The sequence below is a fragment of the Scyliorhinus canicula genome, chromosome 5, assembly GCF_902713615.1.
Source record: "Scyliorhinus canicula chromosome 5, sScyCan1.1, whole genome shotgun sequence".
Classification (NCBI taxonomy): Eukaryota; Metazoa; Chordata; class Chondrichthyes; order Carcharhiniformes; family Scyliorhinidae; genus Scyliorhinus; species Scyliorhinus canicula.
In genome coordinates this window covers 90700126-90723852 of record NC_052150.1, presented here as the reverse complement: position 1 = coordinate 90723852, position 23727 = coordinate 90700126, and the positions used below count along the sequence as shown (strand labels likewise).

At 46.6% G+C, this 23727-nt stretch overlaps 1 protein-coding gene across 5 annotated transcripts in view; it reads right to left on the bottom strand.

Moving 5' to 3' along the window:
* The window catches only part of LOC119966118 (zinc finger protein 385D-like), a 1141865-nt gene that overhangs the window by 384464 nt on the left and 733674 nt on the right, over window positions 1-23727 (bottom strand). For all 5 annotated transcript variants that reach the window (XM_038797352.1, XM_038797351.1, XM_038797356.1 and 2 more), the window contains one exon: window positions 12558-12700. In XM_038797352.1, the coding sequence (XP_038653280.1) occupies window positions 12558-12700 (143 nt within the window). The remainder of the gene's footprint in view (window positions 1-12557; window positions 12701-23727) is intronic.

The window sequence follows — 23727 nt, the reverse complement described above, 5'->3', positions numbered from 1 at the left end:
TTGCGTCTTCGGTCGACTCAAAATAATGGTGATGGTCCTCGTGCGTAACCCAAAGACGTGCCGGTATAGCAGTCCAAATTTCACCCGCTTCTTGAACAGGAACACCTTAACTTGGTTAAAGCCAGCCCTCTTTCTGGCCACCTCCACGCTCAGATCCTGGTGGACACGCAAAATGTTGTTGTCCCATTTGCAGCTCCGTGTACACTTGGCCCATTGGAGAACACACTCTTAGAACAGTACAGCATAGAACAGGCCCTTCGGCCCTCAATGTTGTGCCGAGCAATGATCACCCTACTCAAACCCACGTATCCACCCTATACCTGTAACCCAACAACCCCCCCCTTAACCTTACTTTTTAGGACACTACGGGCAATTTAGCATGGCCAATCCACCTAACCCGCACATCTTTGGACTGTGGGAGGAAACCGGAGCACCCGGAGGAAACCCACGCACACTCGGGGAGGACGTGCAGACTCTGCACAGACAGTGACCCAGCCGGGAATCGAACCTGGGACCCTGGAGCTGTGAAGCATTTATGCTAACCACCATGCTACCATGCTGCCCATACTCCTTGCCCAGGAACCTGTGGAACTGGACCACCATCGCCCTGGGGGGCGGCCGCGGCTTCCTCGCCAGCACTCTGTGCACCTTGTCCACCTCCAATGGTCAGGGAAAAGCCCCCTCCCCCAGAAGCTTCTGAAACATACTCACCACCATACTCACCACAAACGCGTCAGCATCGGCTCCCTCTGCCCCCTCCGGGAGCCCGACAATTCTTAAGTTCTGCCGGCGAGCTCTATTCTCCAGGTCTTCTACCTTCTCCAGCAACCTTTTTTGCTGATCCTTCAGCATCCCCACCTCCAGCTCAACCACCGTTTGGCGCTCCTCTTGCCAGCGCTTTCTCCAGCTTCTGAACCGTCCGATCCTGGGAATCCAGCCTGCGCTCCAGCCGATCGATCGATTCCTTTATCGGATCATGACAGTCCCATTTCTGCCTAGCAAAGCCCTCTTGAATGACCTGCATCAGCTCCTCCGTTGATGGTTGGGCCGCCACAGCAGGGGTCCGAACATCAGCCATATTGCCTTCTGCCGCAACCTCCACCCAGCCCTTGCTTGGCTTCTTATTTCTCCCTTTTCGATCCCTTGGGGTTCTTCGTTTCATACACCAATGTGTGGAACCAGTGCCAAATTATCTTGGCCTACAAAGCCAGCGCTCAAAAACACAAAAAAGTTGGGGGGGAAAGGGCCAAAAATCCGGCCAGAGCAGGAGCCACCAAATGCGCAACTTACTCCCTCATAGCCGCCACCGGAAGTCCCCATTATTATTATTATTATTTACTGCAGAGAACAACCGCCAGGTGGCCGCCTTGCCAACTGTCTGTGACATGCATATGTTCGGAGTGATACGGAACCTTACATTCCCAGCGATGCCAGACAATAAAACTTTCAATGAGCTTGTGGCTTTAGTGGGGCAACATTTTAACCTGCCCTTGTCCATTTTAGTACAATGGTACTGGTATAATTCTGCCAAATTCAGTGAATATAGTGCCGCCCCATCTGAAATGCTATGCGACCATTTGGTTTGCGGAATTAACAATGTGGTTTCCCAGAAGGAAGTGCTAGCCAAGCCTTTCCTAACCTTGTAACAGGCCATCCAAATGACGCTGTCCCAGGAAAGTGCAGAGCAAGGGGAGCAGGAGATACAGAGGATGGGATTGAACGCCCTAGGATGCACCCCTTCCCATCAAGGTACCTCTTCTTGAACTGAACACCATAAAGGCCCATCCCGATGGCTGAAGGAAGAGCCATCCTGACGGGAGACTTCCCGGAGTCCGTAGATGGTGAGCCAAATCAATGTGGGACTTCTGGTCGCTGACCCCTGCGTGAACACAGGCTGTGAGTGAACCAGCAGTCATGACACCCTGGTAGAGGCTGAGGCCAGTCCAGGGCCTGGACTTTCCATCTAGATGAGCCAGACATGGAAGTAGACGACCACATGCAGTTGAATTGCGTGACAGCCCTCCCGAGTGGCCCCCATTAAAGTTATAGTGCGGGTGAATGAACACCTGCTCAATACGGAATTGAACACTACGCGGCGATCTCTGTCAGGCAGAGAACTTGCGACTGCATTAAATTCAGGCCTTGGACTTAATGGACGGCCAGGCCAGGTTGGCCACTTACACAGGAGAACTGTTAAATAGTTAGATATCGCAGGTACAACTATCACCCTGGTGGTTTTTGGGCGCCAGGCAGTGTGCCTCCCACTCATTGTTGTAAAGGGCAACGGACCCGGCCTGCTGAGCCGTGACTGATTACACATCTGCAGTCCCAGGTGACTAATGAGAAGTTACACTGATCAATTTTTACGCACGGCCTCCCAGAAGTACTTGCCGCTGATAATGACACTCTTTTCATAAGTGAGGAGTCCTCCAGGTTTTTGAAGGCAAATACGGCACGGCATACTCGTACCACACCATACCACTCGGCTACTAATGATTTAGCTGAGCGGGCAGTGCAAACATTTAAACGGGGGCTCAAGAAAATATCTTCAGGATCGATGAATACTAGATTGGCTTGTTTCTTGTTTCCCTACAGGACCAGTCCGTCGCAGTGACTGGGGTAGCCACTGTGGAAGTACTGATGGGTTGAAGACTTTGTTCAAGTCTTAAAATTTTGCCAGACGTAGGTGCGAAAGTGCACCATCAGTAGGAGTAGCAAGGATGTTGCCCCAGTCGATGTCAGCCTTCCAGGCACTTTTAACCAGGTAACTAGGTGTTTGTTCGGAACATCACCTGTGGCGCCCACTGGATCTCCGGCATTATCCTCCGCCAGACAGGGCCAGATGCAAGCCCAGGGTCGTATTATGCCTTCAGTCCAAGTCACTGCTTCTTACGAAATGTCCTCGTGTTCGTAAAGTTCTCATCCAGCCACCTCTGATGCCAAAGCTACCCATGACAGGACCGCAAGGGGGCCAGGATACCAAGAAGTTTGTGATCGTGGATACGGATTTGGATCCAATACTTAAAACTTAAGTATTGGAAATCTCTGACATGGAGCACACAGTGCAGCCACCAGTGGAGCTGCAAATAATAATAGTTGTAAAATAAAGTAAGCTTTTGTTTCAACCTAATCGGTGTGGATTCTTTGTTGCCCTTTCAAAATTGACCTAGCCTCAAAGGTTTTTGGGCAAAAGCAGCTTCAGATTTCTGCTACCCGTTGTCTGAAAAAGTGCTTTCTTGCATCATCTATGAAAATGAAATGAAAATCGCTTATTGTCACAAGTAGGCTTCAAATTAAGTTCCTGTGAAAACCCCTAGTTGCCACATTCCCGCGCCTGTTTGAATTGAACCCGCGCTACTGGCCTGCCTTGGTCTGCTTTAAAAGCCAGCTATTTAGCCCTGTGCTAAACCAGCCCATGTACAGCCCAACTCTAATTATAAGGCAGTGCCCCCGTGCTTTCAACCCCGCAACCAAAGAAAGTAATTTTGTCTTTTGATCATATCAACTCCTTTGCTAATTTTAAACGCCTCAATTAGATCATTCTTTAATCTTCTACGTTCAGCAGAATGCAAGCCTAGTTTCTGCAATCTGTACTCCTAAAGTAACACATTTTTACCCCATTATCATTCCAGTGACTCTGCAGTGCACCCTTCCAAGTGAATATATCCTTCCTGAGCTACTGGGCCCACAGCTAAAAATGCTGAACTTCAAACAAGGTTTTAGCAGAACTCTATGGGCGGGATTCTCTGTCCAGTCGCACTCGTTTTCTGGTGTGGCGCGCCCTGTCTGCAGCGGGATCCTCCATCCCAGCAGCCGGCCAATGGGTTTTGTGGGCACCCCCACGTCGTCACGAAATCCGTTGGCACGAGTACACTCCCGGCGAAGTGGGAGATCCCACCGACGAAAAATCCAGCCCCATATATTTGTAATATAGCTTCCGTCCTTTTGTATTCCAGCCCTCTTGAAATGAAGACAACACCCAATTAGCCTTTTGAATTATCCTTTGCACCTGTCCCGTAATGATTCATGATTTATGAATTTGACCCTCAATATCTTTCCTTCTCCCATTTGTGAACACCTCACCATTTAAAATACTCCTCTCTCTCATTTTTAGAGCCAAAATGAATGATTTCAAGCTTTCTCACACTGAACGTCCTCAGTCACCATATTGGCAGTGGCCTGCTGAAATAGGTCTCATTATGGTCTCTTCATGTTTCAGCTTATTATTATAGAAATGGTTCCCCCATGATTCCAGAGGATTGGTTGCTCAATGTTCCGGTGCGCTGAATACGGTGGGCTGAATGGCCTCTTCCTGTACCGTAACAATCCTATGATTTCACTGGGTGAAGTGAGAAAAACCTTGTGCTGAGACGGCAGGTATATTTCTAAAGACACAATATATAACCTGAAATGATCTGCTTCAAGGAAGTGAAAATGATAAATTAGCTGAAATTATACTTACTTGAATTTGAATTTGAGACGTAGTAAGCTGGTTGTGCGATTCCTTAAATGGTCATGTTCAATGTCAGCGACTGAACCTTGATCAGCAGCAGAGCAGATTGGGAAAATGATAAGCCCCCTGCCTGTAATATCCCTAAATGCGTCAAGCACGATTGCACTGTGCCAGACAAACTTGCAAATTACATCCCTCCCTCAACTTGTGTCATTGATGCAATGAAACTCTCAGTAATCCTAGCGTTCAAATCAAGAAACACATCTGTAACTAGGCAAAAAATAACAAGGTGCTTTCTTCTTTGACTTGTTAACATAATGAAGTCTCCAGGCAGCTTTCTGGAAAGGTGAAGGGTGAAGGTGGTCACTCTGTATTTATTCTATGCAGCTTCCCCCTTCCTTACCTGTGAACAGTGATTCACGCTGCAGTGTAATTCCTAACTGCCAATCACTCACTTTAACCAAGTGCCTGCTGTCCATATTGTATAGTAAAGGGTCGGTTTTATGCTTTATTTGTTCTGAAGCAGAGCTTCGCACAAGAGGGGAGCATATTGGAAACTCAGAACCAGAGGTTGACGCATCTAATTCACGATTTGTGCAAACTCCTGTCCATTTAACTAAATGGCTGGGAAATTGGGCAGTGCATGAACAGCGCACATTGACCTTCGCACCAGAATATCCAATATGCGTTCCATTCATAGACCACTCCGCACCAGCAAATTTACCTGAACACCAATAGAGAACTTGATCAAGTATCAAAACCAAGATTTTTGGAGATAGTATAACTGGATGATTCCAATTCAACTAGGTTTGCACTGAGTGCTGAGCTTGTGGCATTTGAGTGCTACAGTGAGAGTTTGGTGACTGAGGGAGTGCTGAGCTTGTGGCATTTGAGTGCTACAGTGAGAGTTTGGTGACTGAGGGAGTTAGGTGAGGAGGGAGTAAGGTACTCCCTTCATTTAATTTCCTATATTTATCAAAGAGCGTGAAGGGAACCAGGAGTTTAGAGTACAGCTGACTGGGAGCAGAGTCGGAGGGCGGAGGTCCAGTTGGTCCACAGGGCAGCTAATTCTGTAAAGTAAGAGGGGATGGAGGCTAGGGCAGTTGCATGCTCCTCCTGTAGGATGTGGGTGGTGAGGGATACCACTGGTGTCCCCGCTGACTATACCTGCGGGAAGTGCACCCAACTCCAGCTCCTCAGAGACCGTGTTAAGGTACTGGAGCTGGAGCTGGATGAACTTCGGATCATCCGGGAGGCAGAGGGGGTCATAGAGAAGAGTTACAGGGAGGTAGCCACACCAAAGGTACTGGACAAGAGTAGCTGGGTTACAGTCAGGGGAAAGAAAACTAACAGGCAGACAGTGCAGGGATCCCTCGTGGCCATTCCCCTTCAAAACAAGTATACCGTTTTGGATGCTGTTGGGGGGGATGACCTACCGGGGGAAGGCCCCAGCGGCCAGGTCTCTGGCACTGAGTCTGGCTCTGGGGCTCAGAAGGGAAGGGGGGAGCATAGAAAAGCAATAGTAATAGGAGATTCAATGGTTAGGGGAATAGATAGGAGATTCTGTGGTCGCGAGCGAGACTCCCGAAAGGTATGTTGCCTCCCGGGTGCCAGGGCCAGGGATGTCTCTGATCGTGTCTTCAGGATCCTGAAGGGGGAGGGTGAGCAGCCAGAAGTCGTGGTGCACATTGGTACCAACGATGTAGGTAGGAAAAAGGGTGTGGAGGTAATAAACAAGTTTAGGGAGTTAGGCTGGAAGTTAAGGGCCAGGACAGACAGAGTTGTCATCTCTGGTTTGTTGCCGGTGCCACGTGATAGCGAGGCTAGGAATAGGGAGAGAGTGCAGTTGAACACGTGGCTGCAGGAATGGTGTAGGAGGGAGGGCTTCAGGTATTTGGATAATTGGAGCGCATTCTGGGGAAGGTGGGACCTGTACAAGCAGGACGGGTTGCATCTGAACCAGAGGGGCACCAACATCCTGGGGGGGAGGTTTTCTAGTACTCTTCGGGAGGGTTTAAACTAATTTGGCAGGGGAATGGGAACCGGATCTGTAGTCCAGCAACTAAGGTAGACGATAGTCAGGACGCCAAAGCACGTAGTGATGCAGTGGGGAAGGTAACAATGACAAAGGAGAGTACTTGCAGGCAAGGAGATGGGTTGAAGTGTGTATACTTTAATGCAAGAAGCATCAGGAATAAGGTGGGTGAACTTAATGCATGGATCGGTACTTGGGACTACGATGTGGTGGCCATCACGGAAACTTGGATAGAAGAGGGGCAGAAATGGTTGTTGGAGGTCCCTGGTTATAGATGTTTCAACAAGATTAGGGAGGATGGTAAAAGAGGTGGGGGGGGTGGCATTGTTAATTAGAGATAGTATAACAGCTGCAGAAAGGCAGTTCGAGGGGGATCTGCCTACTGAGGTAATATGGGTTGAAGTTAGAAATAGGAAAGGAGCAGTCACCTTGTTGGGAGTGTTCTATAGGCCCCCCAATAGCAGCAGAGATGTGGAGGAACAGATTGGGAAACAGATTCTGGAAAGGTGCAGAAGTCACAGGGTAGTAGTCATGGGCGACTTCAACTTCCCAAACATTGAGTGGAAACTCTTTAGATCAAATAGTTTGGATGGGGTAGTGTTTGTGCAGTGTGTCCAGGAAGCTTTTCTAACACAGTATGTAGATTGTCCGACCAGAGGGGAGGCCATATTGGATTTAGTACTTGGTAATGAACCAGGGCAGGTGATAGATTTGTTAGTGGGGGAGCATTTTGGAGGTAGTGACCACAATTCTCTGACTTTCACTTTAGTAATGGAGAGGGATAGGTGCGAGCAACAGGGCAAGGTTTATAATTGGGGGAAGGGTAAATACAATGCTGTCAGACAAGAATTGAAGTGCAGAAGTTGGGAACATAGGCTGTCAGGGAAGGACACAAGTGAAATGTGGAACTTGTTCAAGGATCAGGTACTGCGTGTCTTTGATATGTATGTCCCTGTCAGGCAGGGAAGAGATGGTCGAGTGAGGGAACCATGGTTGACAAGAGAGGGTGAATGTCTTGTTAAGAGGAAGAAGGAGACTTATGTAAGGCTGAAGAAACAAGGTTCAGACAGTGCGCTGGAGGGATACAAGATAGCCAGGAGGGAACTGAAGAAAGGGATTAGGAGAGCTAAGAGAGGGCATGAAAAATCTTTGGCGGGTAGGATCAAGGAAAACCCCAAGGCCTTTTACACATACGTGAGAAATATGAGAATGACTAGAGTGAGAGTAGGTCCGATTAAGGACAGTAGCGGGAGATTGTGTATTGAGTCTGAAGAGATAGGAGAGGTCTTGAACAAGTATTTTTCTTCAGTATTTACAAATGAGAGGGGCCATATTGTTGGAGAGGACAGCGTGAAGCAGACTGATAAGCTTGAGGAGATACTTGTCAGGAAGGAAGATGTGTTGCGCGTTTTGAAAAACTTGAGGATAGACAAGTCCCCCGGGCCTGACGGGATATATCCAAGGATTCTCTGGGAAGCAAGAAATGAAATTGCAGAGCCGTTGGCAATGATCTTTTCGTCCTCGCTGTCAACAGGGGTGGTACCAGAGGATTGGAGAGTGGCAAATGTCGTGCCCCTGTTCAAAAAAGGGATTAGGGATAACCCTGGGAATTACAGGCCAGTTAGTCTTACTTCGGTGGTAGGCAAAGTAATGGAAAGGGTACTGAGGGATAGGATTTCTGAGCATCTGGAAAGGCATTGCTTGATTAGGGATAGTCAGCACGGATTTGTGAGGGGTAGGTCTTGTCTTACAAGTCTTATTGAATTCTTTGAGGAGGTGACCAAGCATGTGGATGAAGGTAAAGCAGTGGATGTAGTGTACATGGATTTTAGTAAGGCATTTGATAAGGTTCCCCATGGTAGGCTTATGCAGAAAGTAAGGAGGCATGGGATAGTGGGAAATTTGGCCAGTTGGATAACAAACTGGCTAACCGATAGAAGACAGAGAGTTGTGGTGGATGGCAAATATTCAGCCTGGAGCCCAGTTATCAGTGGCGTACCGCAGGGATCAGTTCTGGGTCCTCTGCTGTTTGTGATTTTCATTAACGACTTGGATGAGGGAGTTGAAGGGTGGGTCAGTAAATTTGCAGATGATACGAAGATTGGTGGAGTTGTGGATAGTGAGGAGGGCTGTTGTCGGCTTCAAAGAGACATAGATAGAATGCAGAGCTGGGCTGAGAAGTGGCAGATGGAGTTTAACCCTGACAAGTGTGAGGTTGTCCATTTTGGAAGGACAAATCTGAATGCGGAATACAGGGTTAATGGTAGGGTTCTTGGCAATGTGGAGGAGCAGAGAGATCTTGGGGTCTATGTTCATTGTTCTTTGAAAGTTGCCACTCAAGTGGATAGAGCTGTGAAGAAGGCCTATGGTGTGCTAGCGTTCATTAGCAGAGGGATTGAATTTAAGAGCCGTGAGGTGATGATGCAGCTGTACAAAACCTTGGTCAGGCCACATTTGGAGTACTGTGTGCAGTTCTGGTCACCTCATTTTAGGAAGGATGTGGAAGCTTTGGAAAAGGTGCAAAGGAGATTTACCAGGATGTTGCCTGGAATGGAGAGTAGGTCATACGAGGAAAGATTGAGGGTGTTAGGCCTTTTCTCATTAGAACGGAGAAGGATGAGGGGCGACTTGATAGAGGTTTATAAGATGATCAGGGGAATAGATAGAGTAGACAGTCAGAGACTTTTTCCCCGGGTGGAACACACCATTACAAGGGGACATAAATTTAAGATAAATGGTGGAAGATATAGAGGGGATGTCAGAGGTAGGTTCTTTACCCAGAGAGTAGTGGGGGCATGGAATGCACTGCCTGTGGTAGTAGTTGAGTCGGAAAATTTATGGACCTTCAAGCGGCTATTGGATAGGTACTTGGATTAGGGTAGAATAAGGGAGTGTAGGTTAACTTCTTAAGGGCAGCACGGTAGCATTGTGGATAGCACAATTGCTTCACAGCTCCAGGGTCCCAAGTTCGATTTCGACTTGGGTCACTGTCTGTGTGGAGTCTGCACATCCTCCCCGTGACTGCGTGGGTTTCCTCCGGGTACTCCGGTTTCCTCCCACAGTCCAAAGATGTGCAGGTTGGGTGGATTGGCCATGACAAATTGTCCAAAATTCTATGATTAACCTAGGACAAAAGTTCGGCGCAACATCGTGGGCCGAAGGGCCTGTTCTGTGCTGTATTTCTCTATCTCTATCTCTATCTACCCATTGTATATCTCTCTTTATTTTCATTTCTACCAGGAGAGACATTTAACTGGAGACTGAATTGACATTATCCATTTTGCACTATCAACCAAAGTCAACAATACCCCATTGTCTCCACATAAGTAGCTTATAGGAAAAAGCATGAATAACAATCAAGAGAAATACCCACAAAATTCGGGTGTTGATAATATGCCAAAGAATGATGTGGTGGAACTATTGTAAGAATATAAGAGCATAAGATCATTAGAAATAGGAGCAGGAGTAGACCATTCAGCCCATCAACATGCTCTACCATTCAATATATCCATGGCTGATCTCATTGTTGTCTTAACACCATTTTCTTGCTGGCCCACATCACCCTTGACACCTTTGTCAAAAGTCTCCTTAACACTACATTAAATATATTTAATACCTCAGTCTCCACTGTTTTCTGTAGAAGCTAATTCCAAAATCTATTGTCGCTCTAAGAGAAGAAATTCCTCCTCATTTCCTCCTCACAAGGGTGACCCTTTGAGGGGTCGGAGAATCGCCAGGGGCCGGCATCAATACCGCCCCTGCCGTATCCTGAATTCTCCGCCACCTGAGATTCGGCGGGGGCGGGAATTGCGGCGTGGCCCCCAACTGCGATTCTCCGGCCCACGATGGGCCAAAGTCCCGCCGCTGACAGGCCTCTCCCACCGGCATGGATTAAACCACCTCTCTTACTGGCGGGATTGGCGGCGCGGGCGGGCTCCGGGGTCCTGGAGGGGGCACGGGGCGATCTGACCCCTGGGGGTGCCCCCACGGTGGCCTGGCCCGCAATCGGAGTCCACTGATCGGCGGGCGGGCCTGCGCGGTGCGGGCACTCTTTTTCTTCTGCCTCCGCCATGGCCTTCACCATAGCAGAGGCGGAAGAGACCCCCTCCCCTACGCATGCGCCGGTATGACGTCAGCAGCCGCTGATGCTCCGGCGCATGCGTGGACTTACACCGTCCGGTGAAGTCCTTTCGGCCCCGGCTGCCATTGTGCCAAAGGCCATTCACGCCAGCCGGCGGAGTGGGAACCACTCCGGCGCGGGCCTAGCCCCTCAATTGGGGCTGGTTTAGCTCACCAGGCTAAATCGCTGGCTTTTAAAGCAGACCAAGCAGGCCAGCAGCACGGTTCGATTCCCGTACCAGCCTCCCCGGACAGGCGCCGGAATTTGGCGACTAGGGGCTTTTCACAGTAACTTAATTGAAGCTCTCAGATCAGCTGAAGGCTTCCCACCATTAGGGTGTGATTTTACACCAGCTGAAGTCAATGGACATTTGAACAGCTCACCACATTTTACCCCATAAAGGGGCTGTAAAATTCCACCCTTATACTCCATCTCCTTTGCAATTCCGGCAAACATTCCATTTGCCTTCCTAATAACTTGCTGTGCCTGCACGCTAACTTCTTGTGATTCATGTTCGAGGACCCCAGATCCCTCTGAATGGCAACATTCTGAGTCTCTCTCCATTTCAGTAGCATTCTGCTCCTCTGTTCCGCCTGCCAAAGCGGAAAGCCTCATTTCTCCACATCACTCTCCATCTACCCAATCTTAATCCATTCACTTGCCCTGTCTATATCTCTTTGCAGATTCTTGGGATGCTTCTCATGCCTTTGACTGTGAAGACAAAGAAAATATGTGTTCAAAGTCTCTGCTATTTCCTCCTTTCCCATTATTAATTCCCTAGTCTCACCCTTTAAGGGACCAATGCTCACTTTTGATAATCCTTCCCTATTTTATTTACATATCGAAGCTTTTATTGTCTATTTAATTTTAATTCCTTGCCAGTTTATTTCGTCATACTTCAATTACTCCCTCTATCCTTTTTTTTCAGCCATTTCTTTCTGGTTTCTAAAATAGTCCCAATTTCTGGCCTACCACTAATCATTACAACATTGTACATAATTTCTTTCAATTTGATACCACCCTTAACTTCCTTAGTTAGCTACAGATAGCACATCCTTCTCATAAAGTCTCTCTTTCTCAATGTAATGTATTTTTCTGGAGAGTCACTTCTTTACTGCCTTATCTTTTAATCTATTTTCCCATTTCACTTTCGTCAACTCTGTCTTCGGACCCTTGTGTTTATTTAAGTTTAAGACACTAGTTTCAGGCCCAATTTCTCACCCTCAACTCAATGTGAAATTCCACCATGTTATGATCATTCTTATCTCGAGAATCCTTTACCATGCGGTTATTCAATCAGCATGTCTCATTACACATTACCAGATCTAAAATATCCTATTCCCAGTTGGTTCAAATATGCTTCAGCAATATTGACAGATAATATGTCAATATATTGATAATTCACTTCCTTGTTTTAGTACTAAAGAGCTATAAATCTCTGTCTCATAGCTGTAATATATTACAAAGCATGTGCTTGTTTTACAATCTGCAAAATATATTTTGCACTCAATACCTCAAAGCACAATACACTATTGTTTGTTTATGAAATGTTTGTGCATAATACACATTGAGATTTCAATACAATTTACTCAGTAGAGAATAGTTTTCAGTAAAAACCAAAAAAGTTGTTTCATACACAAATTGACGATGCTTTATGTGCTGTACCCAAACTCTCGGAAATGGCTGAATACAGGTTTTGCAGTAGCCACTGCTGTACCAAATGGAGCTTACACTCAAGCTAACTAAGATGCAGCGTTATCAGAAAGTCGAATTATAAACAGTCTAAGAGCATAAAATTCTTCACATTGGACATATTCTGAAGAACTCATCATGCACTGGCACCATTGCTTTCTCTTTTGGGAATATTAAAGTTGGCACTGGAACATTTTCACATCCCCAGACAAAGTTAGGCTCCAATCCACAATAGAGAATGGTAACAAAGAACTCACCACATTAAAATTGGGGAATAGGCTGACCGCAGCAGCAGTGTCCAGTGGGAATGGAAGAAATGGTTTAACATCCAAGGCCGGCTGCATAGCTGGGATTGGCGGGCGTATTAAGGCAGGAAGCGCATTGCTTTGGCATGTGCCGCCTGTAAAGAGGAGAAATAAGTCAACATTTATTTCAGCATGCACTTGTGTTGTGTTGTTTTTGCATTCCGCGTCAGACTAAAGACAGCAGCCAAAACTGGGAGTGGGGGGGGGGTAGCTGAAGAAACTGTTCCAGCTACCTACTTCAAAAAGTGCACCACGATAATCTCACTGCCGTTATCAACAGCACCAGAGAATGAATAATAGCGCAGACAGATGTCCATTGCTGATTAATCCATGGACCAGAAGAAAATAAAATATTTTGGCCGGTTGTGCTCAGAGGAGTGTAATTCATTCGAGGTATACTGACAGACAAGCTGATCTCTGCTGATAAAGCTACACAGGCTGCTCACTGCCCTGGGGTGAGCTCAAACCTGAAAGTAGGAGCAATTGCAAATCTCTGATCATCCAATTGAACTGAGCTTTTACATTCTGTGGGAAAAATATGCAAATGAGCAGGAAATCACAATACATACTGATGAGCAGCAGTGTGTTTACATACCACTGCAAACCCGTAAATGTGTTTGCTTCGTGCCACAAAGCACAGCACTACCCTCCGTCAGCTGCCAAGAATATAAAATGGTTACAGACCTAAGTAACACTGCGATTTCAATTATTTTCCAAGTTATAGTTCTTTTAATATTAATTGAAAACTAACCGAGTCAAAGGAATGGTTTGAAAGAAAAAAAAATAACTGTGAGTTAACAACATCCATTTCTGGGATGTATGCACTGGACTGTAAAAGCCGCTGGTTGCTTTCCAAGAGATATGAAAATTGAAATGTGATGGGAATATTTTATACCACAGCACATGGCTCAGATGTGCGACCACAATTTGGCCAGCAGACTTCACTTCCCGCCCCGCCCCCCCTTCTGGTGATTCTGTTTAGTATAAATAGAATATAAGGCTTCATATGACAGTATAACTGCATTCAAAATCACTGCAGTAGCTGTTTCAACCAAAAAATACATTGGTCAAAACAGGTTTGATGGGTGTTCAGGCAGGTAGCTGAGTACTGGTTGGCAGTATATTTATGTGGAGCCAAGGGAAAAGAAGGCATTCTTTTTTTTTTAGAAATATGAATGTTACCAATGGCCTGCTTGTTCTGCTTTGGGCACAAAGTGTGGGCATTAAAGCTCAAGCATTAAGGTTAAATGTCAGAAAATTTGGATATGAAGTAAAGCGAAGACTCTTCTGCCCAACAACCTGCCTTAACCTCAGGAACCCTGCTGTACCAGAATCACATTTCCATCTCACACACACATTCTTGTGGCCTCTCTGAATACATCTGCCAATTAAACGTCCATTAGTGCTGTTGAATTATTGGCAGTTTGGTGCTGTGTGTTCATGTCTACTGGCAATTGTGTTGAGGCTGCCCAATCTCCTTCCACTGAGAATCCTTCCAGCTGGAATTGTGAACAGATTTTGATCCATAAGTCTGAGCTGGATTTAAACCAAGATGCTGCAGGTCAAAGGGCATTGTTCTCACCCCCCACCCACCCCTCCCGGGTCACTCACTTCCCTCTGGAAATAACATTGCCATGTTTTAATTGTTGGCAATACTAAACATTTTTTTTGCATTAATATATCAACAGTTAAAATTCATGTTCAGATTGTGAGGTTTTTGGTCAATGAAATTATCTGTAATTTCAAATTATATCAGCTGTATCTTCTGATACACTTACGTCTGGCTTTATCCCCACATTGCTGCTTCTGGTAAAGCTAGTCAATATGCAGCTTGTAGAAGGTGTGTTAGAGAGAGCACAGCAAGGTGAGTCAGCTTCTGATTTTCCTTTTCCAGGGTTGTTTCTCAGATCAGTGAAGATCAACGAGGGACAGACTAAATGCATTCTTGATCTGAGTCCACTGAGTAAATCTTTTGTGGCCAGGAGACTCAACATGACAGTTTTCCATGGGGTCGCTTTGGATCCAAGTAAACAGAAAAGGCATGCTTTGCAATTGTTTTGTCTTTATAGGCTTTCTTGGTAGGGAGTACTTCAGCTGAGAATTACTTGTGCCAAGAGCCAAGAGCAGTTTCCTTTTCAATGCTCTGGGAATGTGCACAAAATAACAATTGTTTCCCGGCTCCTCCAGCATATGTTCCTTCTGGTTATTTGTCAAAGCTTCTCTTATATCTTCTGTGAATCATCTGTTCTATTCTTTTTTTTACTGCTAACATTCCTAAAAAAAGCTGATTTCTCTGACTCACTTTTCCTCTCCAACAGTGACTGGAAAAGAAGATTCCAGTAGAAAAAGATGGTCAAAAGTGAAGTGTGAAGAGTGTCTATTAAAAATGAGGTGAACTACCTGTACAGCAGTGCACAAAGTGTCCTGAATAAAACAGGGGAAATAAGGGTAATAATAGGTTGCAAGGAACCAGATATAGTTTGAATTACTGAGGCCTGGGGCAGAATTATAACCTTAGGACTCACTCACAGCATGGGAGGCAGCAATCAGATTAAAAAGATAAAAGATAGTGGAAGGGACGCTGCAGTGAACTTTTTTACCTCAGCTGTGATATTAACACACAGCATCCAGGTCTCATGATCAACAGAAAAGGTGGATATGATCATGATCTATTCCTAGATGTTAATAATTCACAGGACCCAACTTAAAGATCAGAGTTGATCCATTCAGCGGTTATCAGAACAGAGAAAGGAGCATCTCTGATAGAGGCTGTTGTGTTATGCTGCTTCGGATAATACAGGCTGCTACTTGATGCAGTCTTAACTAAAGGATTCTCCAGACTCTGAAATGAGTTCAACATGTTTATTGAACTATTAACACAGTTCGCAAATGAGTTAGATTCTCTGCTAATCTAACTGCAGTAACTCAGTCTAACTGTACCAGCTTGCTCTAAGCCACGTGCTGGGGTGTGATGCTGCTGATCAACCCTGTCTAACTCTCTAGATGTCTGTCTGTGGAAAGAGGCAGGGTGTGAGTGCCTCATACCTTTTATAGTTATTATGTCATGCCCTCTTGTGGTGATGCCACCTCTGAGTGTCCTGACTTCCCATTGGTTGTGTCCTATTCTGAGTGTTCATTGCTTGCATGTTTGCATATCATGACAGAGTCTTGACATGGGAAGGTTGACCTCCTCCTTCCACCCCAACACCCTCCCTCTCTTCCAACTGGCGGTCTTCCAAATGGACCCCTTGAAGTAATGCTATGGGCACTAAATAGCCTTGAGAGAAATGCTATTCCTGGCAGATGGGAGGAAGGGGTCAGCCTCTGAGAGCAAGCAGGCGGTGCTGAAAGCACAGAAGAAGTGAGCGGCAGGAGTGTGGTCTTTTAATCATGCTACACTGACCCAAGGGGTTTAATGACCTCAGCAGGGAAGGGAAGGCGAGTGGCATGTCACAGTCAAATGCAAACACCGTCAGTCTGACTTTACTTTCCCTCCACAGCACTCTTCAGATTAACACAACTGATTCCTACAAACTGCATATTTCCCCCCAACATTGGCTCTCACCCTCACCTTAGTGCATTCTCAGATCCATTTCTCACTGCCACCTTCCGCAAATGTTGTCATTCTATCCTCTCCACATCATCCATTTCTTACATTTATAACTCCCTTCTATCAGAGAGTGCAAAATTCCGGGGAGAAGCAGAAAATCAGGGGCGGGATTCATCGGAAACTGGCGGGGCGGGCAACTCCGGCGCGAAGGAGTGGCGTGAAACACTCCGGCGTCGGGCCACCCCGCATCCTTCGCACCTTCAGGGGCTAGGCCGGCACCAGATTAGTTTTTGCCGCGCCGGCCGGCGCGGTAGGGGCTTGGCGCCACGGCAACCGGTGCCGAAGGGCCTCTGCCGCCTGTGCGAGTTGGCACATGCGCGGGACGCCAGTGTGTACTGGCATCATCCCAGCCATGCGCGGGTGGGGGTTCATCTCCGCAGCAACCATCACGGACTGGTACACCAGCCGGCGTAGAGGAATAGAGTGCCCCCACGTCACAGACCCTCCCACGGATCGGTGGGCTCCGATCGCGGGCCAGGCCACCTTAGGGGCACCCCCCGGGGCCAGATCCCCCCACGCTGCCTGCGGAACCAGGTCCCGCGGTCGAATTCCTGTTGTAACATACGCCGGCAGGATCTGCCGAAAACGGGCGACCACTCGGCCCATGGCGGGCCGGAGAATCGCCGGGAGGGCTGCTGCCAGCGTCCACCGACTGGAGCGGCGCAATTCGCGCCCCCGCCAAATCCCCCGGCGCTGGAGAATTCGGCAGCGTCCAGGGGTGGGATTCACACCGCCTCCCGGCAATTCTCTGATCCGGCGGGGTGTTGGAGAATCCTGCAGTGTTGTGTGTGACTCGTGCACCCCACTCCTGGGGATCCCACTGCTGGGGAACACCTTCGGCAGGACTGGGAAACCCTGCCGGCAGGAAAGGCTAGAAAATCCCACCACTTGCTGCAGGGGCGGGGGAGAGAGCACTTGGAGATGGAAAGATGTGTTCACAGATACCTGGTGACAGGATTAAATATCGCACAGCTATATTGTACAACACTCAATCATGCTGACTTGATGTCACCGGTAAATGAAACAAAAATCAGCTCCACAATGAGGACTTTGAATTCTGTCCCCTTGTCAGTTCTAATTCATGTCTTTTATTTCCCACAGGTTGATCAAGCATCATGCAGAAACTGGTACTGGAGGGGGCGAAGGGGTCCTCGCAGGTAATCTGCCATTCTGACTGACCACCACCTCTTGAATCGTGTGCACCCACCATCATTTCACAAACAACAATTTGGCGAGGTTGCCGAAGCAGGTAGTTAGGTTAGCATATAATGAGGAGCACATCAAATGTGAGCAGGATCAGGGTCAGAATTTTGCATTTCCCATCGCGGGTTGTGAAAGGGCGTGGGGTAAGTGGGAGGAGCATAAAATTCCATGAATGAAATTTCTATCCGGGATCCCCCCCGCCCCGTCCTAACCCAGGTGCAAGTTTATGGTGGGGCGGGCAGGGCCTCAGGTGGGGAACCTACTCAATAGCCACTTAAGAGCCTTTTCCTGCCCAGTCTTAATTTGTAGGCTGGTGTGTGCTGGTCAGAGAAGGGTGGGAAACTGATAAAGTTAGAAATCTCCACCTTGGGCAGGAAGTCAGGAGGGGGTGACTCAATCTGAAAGCCCTTCAGCTTTGGAGATCTCTCTCCTCTGGGAGCTGGGAGGTCCAGCCTGCCCCCGAAAACTGAGTGTGGTAGTCACCACTCTTTATATAATATGTATATGAGGTGTAGTACGGTAAGGCTCCTGTACTACAGGTACGGGGGTAGATCCCTGCCTGCTGCCTCCGCCCAGTAGGCGGAGTATAAATGTGTGTGCTCACCGAGCTGCAGCCATTTCAGCAGCAGCTGCAGGAGGCAACACATCTCTGCTTAATAAAGCCTCAATTACTCTCTACTCTCGTCTCGTCGTAATTGGTAGTGCATCACTGAGATCACCCCCCTCCAGAGCGTCCAGGACATTCCATACTTTCCCGCCACAGGGCATTAGTACGTACATGAAATGCAGTCCCAGGACTTCGGCTGAAGCACAGCACTGCAGTATCTCATCTGGCCACTACAGCACTGTGCCTGGATGGGCTGGAGAGCTGTCAATCAATCTGATTGGCCGACAGCTCTCCAAGGCGGGATTTCCTTCCAAGGATGGATAGACGTCCCACCTGCTGCCCATCAAAGCTCAATTGAGCATAGAATGTGTGCCTGTCAGGGCTGGCGCAGATGCGCTACATGCCAACTCTCAGATTGGTGGGTGCCAAGCGCTCGCCATCCAGAAAATTCAGGCCCAGTTGTTGGACAGGTACAGCATTGAAGTTCCCCCTTCAAGAGGCACTGGATACTCCAAACTCAGGCATCACTCTTCAGACTCCACCCCTTGGCAGTACCAACCTGGTACTGCCCAGCATCCAGACTGTGCCAACAAAGGTGCCAGGCAGAAGTGCCAGAGCACTTTTTCAAATTCTTTCATGGGCTGAAGTGGGGAGCTCTTTCCAAGGGCCAGTGCAGACTCGATGGGCCGAATGGCCTCCTTCTGCACTTTAAATTCTCTGATTCTGAATTCCTCCAGTGGAGGTAGGTGGCTTTGATATTAGTTTCCAGGAAACAGTACAACTATATTATTGCTTCCTCAATTGAGCTGAGGTCTAATTAGGACAATGCTCTTCATGTTTGCGTGCTGCAGTCTATCGACATGACTTCCTGATGTGTGCAGTCTAATTCGGATATAATCTCACTTGACTTGGCATTCTTTTTTCCCCCTTGCCCTTCTAAATTTTGCAAATAAGAATTATATGATTTTGTTAATCAGAAGGCCCATATTAAAGACAATAATTTTCGCAATTAAAAATTGCTCTGTGTAAAATGTTGGCCAAAATCCTTCAAACTTAATTTTGAAGAAGCAAGTTCCCAAAATAACCTGAGAAAGTAATTTTGACCGAGATTGCAGATTCAGCTACTAATCACTAAAAATCAGCCACCCCTTAAAGATTGATGCCTTGCCAGCATGGACCAGATCTCCCTGAAATTCTCCCTTTTCCTGATGGCAATACACAGCCCATTGCCAGCAGAATGACAGAAATTATTCATCCCAGTATTGTGAGGAAGTTTGCTTTTCTCAATAACTTTGCTGCTCTATGCCATCCCACCCCAGGAATGATTAGTTGTCGCTTGGGGGAAGAAGTCTAGTGATTGGGTTCTCTACAGATTTTCCTGAGTCAATAGCATCCTCTGTTGATCAGAAACTGCAATATATAATTTTGTACAGCAAGTCCACTTGCTAGATGTGACATGTTTGCGCACACAGCAAGCCCAGAATTGGGCCCAATATATTTCGGCCAGTGTGCATCAAATTATGGCCAATCAATTCATGCGGACTAAATTGTGTAGCCACAATATGCAATGTACATTTGATTGTTTTGTGATTGGAATTTGCTTTTTCCCCTCATTGTCATTATGTAGCATTGCAGTGTTATATAGAAATTGTAGTGTAAAGAGTTAATGTAGGAAATCTTGTGACGCAGTTGTTAGCACCCCTGCCGCTGAGTCAGAAACTCCAGATTCCATGACTTAATGACCATGGAAGATGCATTCATAACACGGCCAAACAGGTATCAACCTGCAAATCCTTCCAAAAACACCAATGGTTGGCCACATTTGATGTGGTGTGGTGCCCCTCAAGCTATGCACCTCTGACAGCAGACTAGTGACTCGTTCCAGGAATAACTAGCTATGGAAGCAGACAAAAGTCTGCCTCAGTGCACCAGTAGATGAAGGAAGAGAATTGGAATTTTAAAAGGTTAACGTGAATATGTTAATGAGGCCGTTTACATCATCTTGGGAAGTGATGTAAGATCACATGACTAGCAGGTTCTCTCTTGCAGCCTCATAAGAAGGCTGGTTCCAGATGTAGTTATTCTTTGTTATGTTTTGAATAAATTCGAGGTTAAAGCCTACCTCAGAAAACTCCAACACTAATCACAGACAATACCTCGAACCCAAGAATATTAGAGAAATATCTATAAGTACATGTTATTCAGTATAAGCTATTAAGTTTGTGGTAATACTTCAAGCCTTCAATTTTCATTAAATACTAGCTCAGATTTCACAGTGGGAGTTGGAGGTCAGCAAATAGCATTCTAAATAGTCAAGGACAGATTGCTGTAAAGCTCTGCCAAAACAGGCCAAGTTGAATACCGATGTGTATATATAAAACAAAAGTTCAGTTCTAGCAATATATTTTTTGGGTAATTTAGGTATACAATTATTATCAAGTAGCATGTTTTGATAATGTATTGAGGAGAGTAACATTGGGCTGTTTTTCCAATAGCCAATATTCACTGAACTGAAGTCCACTGGGCACTGCTCTCTTTATTATTGGGTGCAATGTTCCAAAGCCTACTCTTTAATCAACGCATTATTTCAAGCTTGCTGCTGGGGCTCCATAGTGCGTAAAACAATGCACAAGGCTCAGTAAGGGCCAGTGTGTATTTTAATTGAGCCCATGCTCCATAATCTGGTTGGAATGCTTGAGCTTCTCAATGCAGGGTGTTCCTCGCTGAGGCCCAAAAATGAAGTGTTAAAAATAAACTTCCTTGGGTGGGTTTGACATCATACCATGGCCATCAAACCTAACCTCTTATTGGGCCCAAAATTTGATGATGATTATACACAGCCTCCTTCCCCTGAAGGTACTTACAACTTTTAAATGTCAGTAGCCAGTGGATGGCACACGAGTTTCTGCATGTTGGCACAGTCTCAGTTTATCATGTTCTGTCAAAATTATGGTAATACACTGCCTGTAGATTTTTGTGTTGGTTAGATACTTTGGGGTGCCATATGTCAATATATGGTCCTATAATATAGGTTCCTAGCACAGCACTTGTAAGTTAGAAGCCCCAACATGCAGTGTGCCTCAGAGTTCCGGACCTATCAGCACCTCACTGAGATTACAGACACGATTTAATGGGAAAGAAACAATTCCATTTTGGAAGCGTTTTGGGGTGTTTCCCAGTGCTTGCAGTGCTGAGAATGGTCCTCCTATTAAACAGGACTCTGCTTCATTTTTGGGCCTCAGCAAGGAACACCCTACCGTGGATGCACTGAGACTCATTTCCTGCACTAACGAGCTAAGCCGACCACTGCCTGGAAGAGATTGGGCCCTGATCTCTGGACCCCCCACAGCAGCCTCCGAACCCCACTCCCAACACCACAACCTAGCAATCAAGCCCCCACATCCCACCTCATAAGGGCAGGATACCCCTGGGCCCGATACCTGGCACAAGCATGATGCCACCTGGGCATCTGGAACTGCCAACCTAGCATACGAGCAGTGCATCTGCCAACCTGGAACTCCAGCAGTGCCCCTGTCAGCCTAGCAGTGCCACTAGACACCCTTGCATTACCAGAGTAGCACCCATGTGGCAGTATGCCTGAGTGACACTGCCAGGGTGCGAGGCTGGCAGTGTCACAGTGCCCGAGTAGCAGCGGGAGTGCCAAGGTACCACCCTGCCGAGTCCGACCAGCCTGGGGCCTCTGATCGCCCAGGGGATCCCAACCAAAATACTCCCCAGACCCCCAGTGCCAGTACGCTTGGTCCACGTTTGCGGAAACCAGTGCTAAATGATGCCCGCTCGGTGTCTGTGAGGCAAGGCCGTTTGATCCCGCGCTTTGGGTAACTCTGGCGCAGATATATTCAAGTGGGACTAACTACCCAATTGAGGGACAGATCCAAATCACTACGGCTCGTGAGATCTCATTAGATCTTGCAAGTTGTAATGAGTGTCGTAAATCTTACGAGTGGCCTCTTGTAAGATTTAACTGCCTTGTCGCGTCCCGTGTTGGATGCAACGAGGCCGGCAAATCGCAGTCCATGTTTTTGGTGCATATATTGCCAATTCTATTAATTCACTGTTGTCCTCTGATTGTGCTGATGACAAAAAATAACAATACAAGAGCACCAATAACATTCACATTAGAAATTTATAATTGCAGTGAACAAAATCGATACAAAGGGCTTTACTGGCTGTTCACGCCGGTGGGATATTCCAGTCCCACTAACGGCGCACTGGTTTCCGGGGGGTGAGGGGTGCATTTAACATAAATCCCGATGCGTTGTGCGGTAAATCCTGCCCGTAATCTCTGAGGAAAAGATGAAATCTGAACTGATGATATGTCAGTTCACTTATGTAACATAGTTGAACCAATCAAAGGTTAAGGAAATATGTTTAGATTCAGGTTCTGACATATTCCGACAGGTACTAGGATATTTGCGAGAATAATTGTGTTTTGTAACAAATCACAGTCCTCAGATATCATTGCTATACAGAAAGCTAGAAAATATTGACTCAGATGCAGCTGCAAAGTCAGCACATCCCTGACATTTCCACTTGCATTACTGAATGGTGTGTTTATTGCAGACCTAACATTCTCTGTCAAATGGGTTACACCATCTTGTATGGAGCGAGACAACTACCTACTTAGTCGACCTTATAATCTAGCTTTCATTTCACAAGTAATAAAGGCCATACAACTGATGGTTAAGCAGGCCATTCCTCATGGGTGAAATAAAAGGCAAACTACCACGGACCATGCCACACTGTGTGAAATTGGGTAAATTCAATTTCATGTTGCCAGCACTGGCATTTAAATATATTTTTCCCCCAAAGGATTGAAGCAATGCTATGCAAAGGACAAACATTGACTATTAAAAAAACTGCACCTCACTAATGCAAGATTTTGGACTGCAAGAAAAGACAGAACCAAAACTTAGATGTAGTTTTGCCGGGGGAATCCAGTTGACCAGCCTGGTTCTGTAAACCTGACTTATTAACAGGCATGGAGTTGAATTTTAATGCTGACAGAAACTTATATCTGAGCCATGTTTTGTGGAATACAACAGCTTGTTTTTGAAATTGTGCACTGTTGTCAAGCATAATTGATTTTTCTACCAAATCACATTCAATTGCACATTATATCATCATTAATACCAATCATGGTGCAACGATAAGATTCAGTTCATGGTATACAGAACCCAGAACATCTAACTTTATGACACGTGCTTCTCCCAAACGCACAGCTGTGGGGTTATAAAAGATTTTGCCAGTACAGATGTTGTTACTGTCAGCAGTATATTTCAGTCACTGATGATGACAATTTCCCACAAGTAATTTGCAACCCATTGACTTGCAGCTTGACAGGAAGGATAAGCACCTGGTTCCATCCAGGGTGAAGCAGGTGATATGTGCAATATCTCCCAGCTTACCATCCACGGGTGCATGAGGGAGGTCACTGATGCTCTGTATTCGAAATACATTGAATACATTTCACTCTCTCTTGCCAGAGAGAAGCAGGTGGAGAGAGCACCTGGCTTCTTAAGAATTGTAAATGCAGAGAGAGAGACACTGACAACACGCAAATTACTTTGCAGGTGCCGCTGGTCAAGTCTGCGATGTTAGGCAGTCAAAAGGCATTCCACTCTCTGAATGTCCGGCTGGCACACGAACTAATGTAGTGGTTCTGGCAGGTCAATGTCTGG